Source organism: Pistacia vera, unplaced genomic scaffold (assembly GCF_008641045.1).
Source record: "Pistacia vera cultivar Batoury unplaced genomic scaffold, PisVer_v2 Contig414, whole genome shotgun sequence".
NCBI classification, from domain to species: Eukaryota; Viridiplantae; Streptophyta; class Magnoliopsida; order Sapindales; family Anacardiaceae; genus Pistacia; species Pistacia vera.
In genome coordinates, this window is record NW_022196240.1 from 192800 (window position 1) to 204657 (window position 11858).

The following is an 11858-nucleotide window of genomic DNA, read 5'->3' on the forward strand; positions in this document are numbered from 1 at the left end:
TAGGAAAATAGAGATATTATTTCCTAGATTGACTGTTAAGATATATTAGGAAAATAGAGATAGTATATTGATTTATGTAAATATGGTAGACTAATATTGTGTGTATATCCTTGATTATTTAGGATCAATTCTTTCCTAATTCATGTAACTTGTACATTGTATAAATTCCCATCTTGCTTGGGGAAATAATCAAGCAACATATTTCACATTAGGATTAAGCTCCTCTAACAGCCTCCTTCATGTATACAATGGGCCAAGCTAAAACTAGGTGTTGGGCTCTAACAGAAGCATTCCTTCCCTATCTACTTCAAGATTGAGCTTAGTTGAGATTGAGCTTAGTTGAGTTGACTTGGTATAGAAGCATTTAAAACATCAACAAGAAAACTATGACAACAAAAATGTGCACAAAAGTTTTTAATTTTTCCTCTTTTTCATTTGGAGTAAGCAAAGTTTTATAGTGCTATGAAAATGAAGGTATAGATAGATAACATAAGAATACCTGAAAGGAAGCATAGTTCCGGAAGAAAAGGATGATCGAGTAACGACATGATTTCCCTTTCAGCGCATGCTCGGTGAACCTAACACCAGAACAAAGATTAAATATTACTCTCTGTACAAAATTGGCACTATGAAGCAATTATTTCTCTTTAAAGTTCTTTGATTTAAAAGTTGAGTTTGATCATACTATATATTCAGACCTTGTTACGATTTTTCAATTGCTTTCATAGCATACAGTTCGCCAGGCTCCTGTAGTTCTACCAGGTGAACGCTGCAACAAATACCATAGAATTTTAAGCAGAGAATAGAAACCTCTAATTTATGTACCACTAACTTAGTAATTAAACAACAGTCTTAGTAATATAGTGGCAGATATAAGAGACAAGATTTCTCCATGCACAAAGTATTACAGGAACCTAGAAACTTACCTTACTATTTTAGGCATAAATAAACGCCTTATCCACACCGTCCAGGATTTTAAACTTAAATCTGGAATGTTGATTCCTTATTTAAGTTTGAAGAAACCAAATTATTTAAACCATACAGAATCCTTTTTTTTTTTTTTTTTTTTCTCTCCTTCACTCTTCACCATAAAGACTCCATTTCAATCCCTGCTAACGAAGCTCATTGAAACTTCTTTTGGGTCTGGATCTCCCCTAAACCCCTTCTACCTTTCTGACCTACTTTCAAATTTTAGTTCACAAAACAATGACACTAGAAGTTATCAATTGAATATAAAAAATTTATACTGAGACTTTGAGGAGGATGTATTTTCAACAGTGTATCATTTGTTGGGTTAATAAAATCGAGGTAACATAATTTGATAATCTCAGGGATACTAAGCATGTGACGGGAAAAAATTGCCTGCCAGTATCACCACACCCTAAGGGTTTTATTGGCTTAAAATGATGTAGACCAATTTTTTCACCACGTCTAGTGATCTATGAAGCTCAAATAGTTTATCCCAAAAGAGAAATAAAAAATATGGAGATATTAATAAAGGAGGAGAGAGCTGTAAAATTTAAAATCTTAAATAGCATCAAATTATATAAATTTAATACAATGGGAGATGAAAGTTTTCTAAGCATAGAATTTTTATATGATTGGAGCCGAACTCTACAAATTGGTACCTTTTGTATTGATATCCAAGAAGGATTGTGCATTTTGTGTGGCCGTGGGAAAACAGGCCGAGAGTGGATCGCCCACAAGTCTTCTGGTCTCTAAAAAATATTATAAATTTCAAGTTGCATGAGCTAAGATGCAATGAAATTGCTCAAAGAATAACTTGGTTTTGGCCTTCAGTAATATATCAGATCATTGTGATAAATAAATAGTGAAGAAATGGCTATGAGAGATTTAATTAATGTTGAAAGACCTATAATAATGAAAATACTTAAAAGCTATCAAAAATCATTTGTAAAAGCAAGAACATATGAACATTTTGCAGGATGTAAAGTCAGCTTATTGTAAACATTAGTAAGGATCTCAAAAACAAGCATATTTGAATGTGGTAAATAATTTTTTTCTGCTTAATTATTGTTGAAAGATCCACATTATGAAAGCATGAGCTAAAATGGCATCTGCTTTTCTTTATATTTAACACTTAATAAATACAAACAGATGATACTTGTGCTCTTTTAAACCATGATAAAGACATGAGCTATCTACTATTAATAACATAGAGCAAAAAGAGTACCTTACCAAGTTGGCGTTAGGAAGTTCTCGAACAGCTTCATCAACATTTTCAGCAGTAGCTTTGACCTAATGAAAAACAAAAACGTTTCATGCATCAGAACCATTCTGTTCTCTCATGATTATTACACTATCCGCATGAAAATGTACAAATCCTTGTATTAATACTTGTTATTTTGGTAGTTGTTCATTATTTTTTATCTCTATGTGCCAGTGTAACAGTAACAGGCATAGCAAAGCTTAGAAAAGTTCCACAGAACAAACAAGGGAGAAGAACTGAACTTCTATTTTAAGCTCTTGTGTTGAAATAGATATATTTCAATTAGAACTGTAGTTTACTTCTACTCCTTTTTAAGACAATCAAAGATTTATGACGAAAATCTTATGTCCTAGACCTCCAAATAAACACATCATTCGAAATAAATGGGTGTTTAAACTCAAACAAAAGGCTGATGGTACCATTGAAATGTACAAAGCAAGGCTTGTAGCCAAACGGTTTGATCAAGAGCATGGAGTGGACTTTCATGAGACTTTCAGTCCAGTTATAAAGCCTGCCACCATTCGATTGGTGCTTGCCTTGGCCGTTCATCATGGCTGGATCATACAGCAACTAGACATTTCCAATGCATTTTTGCATAGACACCTTGAGGAAGAAATCTATATGGAGCAACCTAAAGGGTTTGAACACAGTGACTTCCCATCACATGTTTGCAGACTCCACAAGTCCCTTTATGGCCTAAAACAGACACCAAGGGCTTGGTTCAGGCGCCTCTATCAAAGTCTCCTAGAGCTTAGTTTTACAAGATCAAATGTTGACACCTTCTTATTTTATCTACATCGATCCTCTATTACTATGCTCGTTTTAATTTATGTTGATGATATTTTGGTGGTGAGTAACTCTTCTGATGCAGTAGCTGATCTCCTTCAGCACCTCAGCCGAGACTTTGCAGTCAAAAATCTGGGAGCTCTCTCATTCTTTCTTGGCATTCAAGTCTGCCGCACTGTAGATAATATGCATCTCCATCAAGGCAAATACATCTTGGACCTCCTCCATGAAACAAAAATGATTGGTGCTAAGCCTGTTTCTACACCTTGCACCTCAGGTGGGAAAATGTCTAAGAATGATGGGGAATCACTATCTGATCCAACTGCCTATAGACACATTGTGGGAGCACTTTAGTATTGCACTTTAACTCAACCAAACATTGCTTATAATGAGAACCAATTATGTCAGTTTCTTCACTGTCTAACTTCTGTTCATCTTACAGTAGCTAAGAGGTCCTTCGGTACTTAAAAGGCACTCTTGAACATGTTTTCTACTTCATCAAAGGTTATCTTGCTTTACATGGTCTCTGTGATTCCGATTGGGCTGGAAGCTCAGATGATCGCAAGTCTACTACTGGATATTGCATATTCCTTGGCCCTTGTTTAATTTCTTAGATGGCAAAGAAGCAACCAGTCATTGCTCGCTCAAGCACTGAGGTGGAATATAGGTCCATGGCTCTCACAGTCACGGAACTCTACTGGATCCGCATGCTATTCCGAGAGCTTGGCTTTCCTTTACACTCTCCTCCATGCCTATGGGTTGATAATATTGGTGCACTCTCCCTATCCTCTAATCCTGTCTTTCATTCTAGAATAAAACATATAGAGGTCGATTATCACTTTATATAGGAGGAAATATTCAACCGGGACATCCTTGCAAGATACATCTCTACTGCATCACAGCCATCCGATATCTTCTCCAAAGGTTTATCCACTACCAGGTTTTGCATGCTCCGAGACAAGCTCATGGTTCGTCCACTCACCATCAGCTTGCAGGGGGCAGTTAACCATATAGATTCTATTCCGAGTCAGATAACTGAAGAGGAAGATTGCATCTCATCTGAATTAGCTAAGAGATAACATTTATCTTTCTGTTACATGTAGTCTTATCTTTCTATATATTTGAAATTCATTCAAACGTGTAAAGCTCTATATATTCAATAAGATCTTCTCATTTGGTATCAATTGAACCAGACTTTCAATATCTTAAACTGGCTTAAAATGATGTATACCAATTTTTTCTCCACATCTAGTGATCTATGAAGCTCAAATAGTTTATCCCCAAAAGAGAAAAAAAAAAAAAAAATGGAGATATTAATAAAGGAGGAGGGAGCTGTAAAATTTGAAATCTCAAATAGCATCAAATCATATAAATTTAATACAATGGGAGATGAAAGTTTTTTAAGCATAGAATTTTTATATGATGAGAGCCAAACTCTACAAATTGGTACCTTTTGTATTTCTATCCAAGAAGGATTGTGCTTTTTGTGTGGCCGTGGGAAAACAGGCCGAGAGTGGATCACCCACAAGTCTTCTGGTCTTTGAAAAATATTATAAATTTCAAGTTGCATGGGCTAAGATGCAATGAAATTGCTCAAAGAACAGCTTGGTTTTGGCCTTCAGTAATATATCAAATCATTGTGATAAATAAATAGTGAAGAAATGGTTATGAGAGATTTAATTAATGTTGAAAGACCTATAATAATGAAAATACTTATAAGCTATCAAAAATCATTTGTAAAAGCAAGAACATATGAACTTTTTGCAGGATGTAAAGTCAGCTTATTGTAAACATTAGTAAGGATCTCAGAAACAAGCATATTTGAATGTGGTAAATATTTTGTATTGTCGGTATAGTCCGAAAACCATGGTATGTGAAATTTGTATTGTCGTTGTTTGTTGATTTCAATAGCTTAATAGAGGATTGATCCATTGAATTCCGTTTCTTTAGATCTACCGCGTTTATTCATTTTTATTAAATAACTTCTTTGGAGTTCTTCGTTTACTGAAATATTACATTAGATTTGGGGGGTTTGGTTCTACTGATGCATTGTTCTCGAACTGATTTTTATATTTAGGTGATATATTGTCACCGTTAGATCTGACTTCGTAATAGCATTATTAGATGAATGTTTGAGTTAATGTTTGGGATTATGATGGATTGGTTACTCTCTGAACGTACAAGTTTGCTCATTTCAGTGATATGCATTGTCAAGTTCGTTAATTATATATGTATCAACCTAGCTAAGATCTTGAATTAGAGATCATTAAAGCGTATCACGTAGAATAACAGTTTTATGAATTTCAATTGGTCTTCAACCGACAAAGCTCAATTTATTACAAAGTTCTGAGACCTGCCCATGTGGGTTATTCATTCTTGAATTACCTTGTTTTTAAACAGTAAGTCAGGAAGATGACTTATAACGACCAGATAAACCTCTAGTGGTCACATTTATTAGGGGTCGAAGTGAATCAAACTTAGGACATCTTAAGTAATATACCCAAAAATTCTAGTTGATTATTCAGTCATCTAGTGGTAGTTTGTAAGATCTTACATTAAACGCACATAAAATTCTCAAATTAAAATTTCTTCTTGTGAGGCAAAAGTTTAATTAGATTGATTTGAGTTTTGTGCAAAAACTTAATTTGTTCATTTGAGTGGTAAATGAGGCATTAGAACTCGTGGAGACCATATGGACGGACCTAAGAAGGGGCGAGTGGGGGCTGACAACCCTACTCAATTTTTTATTTATTGATTTCCTTTATATTTGTCTTTTTTTCTTTTTTCTAAATTGATATAATATAAGAAGATGAGTATATTATTAATTAACTATATTGTATATGTATTTTATCATTTAGAAGTCAACTAAAAGGTAAAACTTAGAAATAATATTTCTTGCCCTCTCTAATATTATTTTTATGACAAATTTTGTATTATTTATTTTAAATTTGTCCACTCTAATATTAATCCTAAATCCATCCCTGTTAATGAACTCTATATATAATACAAGTGGTATTAGTTAATGACTTTTTCCAATCCAAATAATGGTTTAATGACACTTTTCCACACAGAAACTTTTAAAATGTCACTTTATTACTCACATTTATATTTATATAGTGAACATAGAACAAACTTGGTCCAGGTTATTGGGGCTTTTGAAAAGAGAAGGCCAATGAGTCTTTTGATAGTTGAAATTGATCATAATTTGACTTGAGAAGGGTGGCTGTGCAAACCCTAATCTCTCGATTGTCAATGATTGGCGAGATCGACGAGAATATGGTTTGCAGGGTTTTAGTAAGCGATGATTGGAGAAGAAAATTGTGGTGGTAACGGGTAGCAACGATGCCGGAATCAGCAACCGAATATAAATTTAGATAGTAAAATGATATTTTAAAAGTATATGGGTGGAAAAGTATCATTTATGATTTAACCATTATTTGGATGGAAAAAAGCCATTGACTCCAAGAGGTCTGCTGATGATGATCTCATATTCAATCACTCATGGTTTTTATTAATGTTTTTTTTTTTTTAATTATATATATAATATATGGAAAGGCTTGCTGAAGGGTAGGGGTGAGCACGGGTAGCGGGTAGAACCGGAACCGGGGGATAGAACCGGAACCTACCCAGAACCGATATTGTGCGGTTAGGTTCTGGTTCCAATTTTTTGGAACCGATACTGTGCGGTTCCGGTTTCGATTCTTGTGTGTGGAGGAATCGGAACCAGAACCTGTAAAAAGGGTATCCTGTTTGGAACCTGTAGGGGGTATCCGGTTTGAAACCGATTTTTGGAACCTGTTTGGAACCTGTTTTGGAACTTATTTGGAACCTGTTTTGGAACCTATTTTGGAACTTGTTTTGGAACCTGTTTGGAACTTGTTTTGGAACCTGGACTACAATGAAATATTTGTGAAATGTGAATAATAGATGGTTTTTATTATTTTACATATAAAAAAATTTAAAATAGAAAAAGTTAAATTTTTAAAATAACCTAATTAAATAAATATACGAATACAATTATACTTATTACATATAAATTGCACCATATTAAAAGCTTTAATATATTATAATACATTAATATTAAAGTTTTGATTTACATTCATGGTAAACATTAAGACTCTAGCTACCTCTAATAGGTGCCTATTCTTTCTTTCAGCTATCCCATTTTGTTGAGGGGTATTAACACAAGAGCTTTGATGTACAAACCCGTGATGTAACAGGTAGTTTCCTAGGATAGAGTGAAAATATTCCTTACATTATCAGTCCATAAAACTTGGATTTTTTCTCGAAACCGAGTTTAAACCATTGAATGAAAGTTTTTGAACAATTGACTTGCTTCAAACTTGTTTTTCATCAAGTATACCCAACATACTCTAGTCTGATCATCAATAAACGTAATGAACCACTTAGACTCTACAATATTTGTAACTCTAGATGGCCCCAAAATATCACTATGAATTATTAAAAATGCCTATAACTCTTATATTTATGAGCTAGATAGATAGACTTGGTGTATTTTTCAAGTTGACAAGTTTCACACTTAAAAGAAAATAAACTTTTATTTCTGAATAACAATGGGTACAATTTTAGTAAATAAGGAAAGCTAGGGTGTCGTAGTCTACTCTTATATCAGCCTATTGTGTTTCAAAAACTACTCCACTACCTATGGTTTAAATGTGATTGCTTCATATATGCCATAATTTCATCAGAGTATCAGTAACTCCAAAGTTTAAAGTTAAAAAAATAAACGTCATGGATTTTCAACTAGCATGACCCCTAGAGATATTGTCATATATCATTTACGTATGATTTGGAAAAATTATTCAAAATGACATATTAAACCATTATAATTCTAGTGCCTGAGTAACAGGTTGACCTATTGCAAGGCTACTCTCTAAAAACATTCTCAGCTGCAGAGCATGATTCTATATTAAGAGTTCAAAAGATCTCCATAAATTGCCCTACTTGATAAACAACATTTTAACAGCCTTGACTTAAGCCGTTTGTCTGGCATCAACTTCCATCAGCTGCAAAAAGAGAATAAAGAAAGAAATGTTTGCATTGCAGATGACAAATATCAATTGATTAAATAAAGCTGCATCGTATACTACTAAAAGCAACAATTTAAAAAAAAAAAAAATTAGGAAAAAACTAGTTTAGAAACATTCAAGTTCAAATTATGTCCATAAATCAGTTTGGTATAATTGAAAGCAAGTAATGTAAAAGAATTATACCTCTAAAACTATCCCACAAAATCTTTTACTATAGCATCTCCTGTAGATAGACCTAGCTTCGTTTAAATGTCCCAAATCAATTTCCATAGCTATATAACCTTGCTAGGCTTCCAACATTGACTCACTGCACAGACAAAACGCAAGTTATATGGAAAAAATACAAAGATGAATCATAAATCAATCATATTGAACTATACAGGATAAGAAAGAGAAAAGGATGAATGGGCCAAACTAGATCTTAACCACGCTCTCCCAAACACCTAGAGTTGCAGCCAAATTTAGCTCTAAACGAGCCCAATAAGCATACAAATGCAGCAAACCATCTGTATTCTTCATCTGCTGAGATAAGTAATTTGATGCGTGTTGAAAGGAAGAAACTGCACATTTAAGTATTCAAGTATATATAATACATCCAATCATACAGAGCCTGCAATTTCGATGGTACACTAAAGAGACATCAAGCTAATTGTTTATAAACACAAATATCAAAAACAACAATTATACAACAACGATGTACCAGTTGAATATGACATGCAAATTTTATAAATTCACAGATCCATAAAGATATCTTCTGTGCATGCAACTCTCATGCTGAATGAGAAATTGTTTAGCAAAGGACACTATTATTTGACAAAACAATTAACAAAGGTAACAATCTAGCAATTAGCAAAAGTCATCTTGGAGTATTGAGACTTATGCACTATAATTTCTACATAAAGTGGTCATAATGGTACTATAAGAGCACACTAAATGAAGTAAATTAATAGACTTTTCTTCGGAGTCTAAGGGTAGAAGCACTTGATACACATTCGTAAGAGATCTATGCCTAGACCCTGAAAGAGTAGACTAGCTACAAGGTCCACATTTTCTTCATCCAAAATTCATCATGAATAGAGCATCTACAAATGTCTTGAGAAGCTTCAAGTTCTTGACATCGAGTAAAAACAATTTTAACAAGGAAAAATGAACAGTATACATATGCGAACTTGAAAGGTTTCCCTTATCAATGGAAAATTTAGTTCATTCTCTTCTGCTCCAGGCAAAAGGATTCTTCATCTCAAATCATCCACTCGAGTGAGGAATAAGTTTAGGTACTGAAACAAAGAGGGCCCAATTAACAAAGATCTTTAATGCATAAAATGTAGATGAAACATTAACAAGTTACAAAGAGTAGTAAGTCAAGCCTGCAAATTAGAGAAAAGAATATCTTTACCTCCTCAATGGTCGAAAAAGTCCATAGAAGGGACTTCTTAAAGACCTGAATATGATATGAAATTTTTTTTTAAACAACAAGAGTAAACCTCTATTTTTGTAAAAGGAGGTTAAGCTACTTATAACAATGTGTCATAATTCACAACAGATGAAGGGTAACAACTAAAGCTTACAGTAGATATCTCTTTCTTAGGCGCATGGCAACGTTCCGAAGCAAGCAAAGATTGAGCCCAAAGATCACCAACCCAAGGACAATTTTTCCTAGCCCTAGAATGAACATCTCGCACAATACTTCCTATCTGAAGGGAAAAAGAGACGATTAATTGCTAAAATTACAAATACCTGAAACATAAAGAATTGAAAAGAGAAAATATGAGTGAAACCTTCAAGGTTTTCTCCTAATAGCTAATATAATCAAGCCACATATCACTTGATACAGGTAACTCGGTAATAGAACGTTCATAGAGAAGTTGAACATGGGCTGGATCTCCAGAAGATTGATCAAACTTCAAGTAGATTTGTAAAAATTTCAAATTAAAATAATAGTATTAACACTTTAAAGAAGGAAAAAAAAAGGAAAAAAGTAACCTATTGCCACATTGCAAGTTCTTATGCAACCCCCTCACCCCTAGGAAAAAAAGAAGAAGAAGAAGAGAAGATCTAAAGTTTACATAAACTGATTACTTATTGTTAAAATATATTAGGAAGATAGAGATATTATTTCCTAGATTGACTGTTAAGATATATTAGGAAAATAGAGATAGTATATTGATTTGTGTAAATATGTTAAACTAATATTGTGTGTATATCCTTGATTATTTAGGATCAATTCTTTCCTAATTCATGTAACTTGTACATTGTACAAATTCCCATCTTGCTTGGGGAAATAATCAAGCAACATATTTCACAAACATTGTTGTTTCATGGTATTAGAGCCAGGTTGGTTCTTGGCCTTCTTCTTCTTCTTCTTCTAAATCCATCTATTTCAGAAACCTTAAAACATATCTTTACAAGAGGGGCCCCTCTTTGCTTTTGGGGCGTTTATTTCTCGATTCTCCTGGTTCGTCGGCAACTTCTAGTTCTTCTCAGGCAATCGGTTTCCTCCAGTTCTTCCTTCTTGTTGGTGATTCAACTCTGACAGAGGGTGTTTCTACCGTTTTGGATTTATCTCTCACTTCTCTTAATTACAATGGCAGAAGCATCAAAATTAGGTGATATCAAACCATTCTTCTCTTCTATTTCTAGTTCTCCAACAAGTACTACAGTTAAGCTTTAGGGTAGTAGTAATTATGCATCATGGGTTGCTTTAGTAGAGTTATGGTTTATGGGGTAGGGTTATGATGATCACTTAAGTAAAACATCCACTGATATTTCCAATACTGAGAGGACTAGTTAGGTTAAAGTTGATGCTCAGTCATGTAGTCTCCTTTGGCACTCTTTAGACCCTAAACTACTTAATTTGTTTCAATCTTGTAAAACATGCTGTAAGGTCTGGACCAAAGCCAAAACTTTGTATACGAATGATGTGCAAAGAATATATAGAGTTGTTTCTGATATTGTCCACCTTCAACAAAATAATCAAGATATGGAGAGCTATTCAGGGCAGATAGAGACTTTAAAAGATCAATTTGATTCCCTTATGCCAGTATCTGATAGTACCACTGAACAAGAGAGACAACGTGAGAAATTCTTTATGGTCCTAGCCGTAATTGGACTAAGATCTAGCCTTGGTTCTGTTCGAGATCAAATTTTAGCTAGCCCTACCATACCATCTTTGGAAGATGTATTTGCTCGATTACTGCGTCTTTCTTTAAACCTAGGCAATACTAATGAGGTTGAGACATTTGTATTAGCTGTTCAGGCAGGAAATCAGCAAGGACAGAGTGGTTCTTGAAAGGGAAAAGGAAAGGGAGCTAGACCACATTGCACCTATTGTGACAAGAACGGCCACAACCAAGACACTTGTTGAGCTTTGCATGGGAGGTCACCACGTCAATCTTCCAATCGATCCCCCGCTCATGTGGCTTAAGCAACTAGAGATGGACTCCTTCCCTTACCAGATGCTAAAGACCAACAACCTAACTCCATTACATTCTCTGGGGTTGATTACAATGAGTATCTTCAATATCAAGCTGTCAAGCAACAGTCATCCTTATCTGGCACCTCCCAAACTAATAATTCCTTTGCCTATCTGAGCTGGACCTCCTCCATTGGCCCATGGATTTTGGATTCCGGAGCATCTGACCACATTTTTGGTAATAAAAAACTTTTATCTCAAATTACCTCTTTTCCCACTTTATCAAAAATTACTCTTGCTAATGGTTCATAGACTATGGTCAAAGGGATAGGAGAAGCTCAACCACTTCCTTCCATTTCTTTAAACTCAATCTTATTTG

General features: G+C 34.3%; 1 protein-coding gene across 1 annotated transcript in view; it reads right to left on the reverse strand.

Moving 5' to 3' along the window:
• Positions 1-2422, reverse strand: part of LOC116142692 (phototropin-2-like) — a 63343-nt gene extending 60921 nt beyond the window's left edge. Inside the window, 7 exon segments of the mRNA XM_031428109.1 lie at positions 512-578; positions 699-711; positions 713-769; positions 1363-1439; positions 1629-1718; positions 2200-2259; positions 2402-2422. Of these exon segments, the coding sequence (XP_031283969.1) occupies positions 512-578; positions 699-711; positions 713-769; positions 1363-1439; positions 1629-1718; positions 2200-2259; positions 2402-2422 (385 nt within the window).
• Between the last annotated feature and the right edge of the window lie 9436 nt (positions 2423-11858).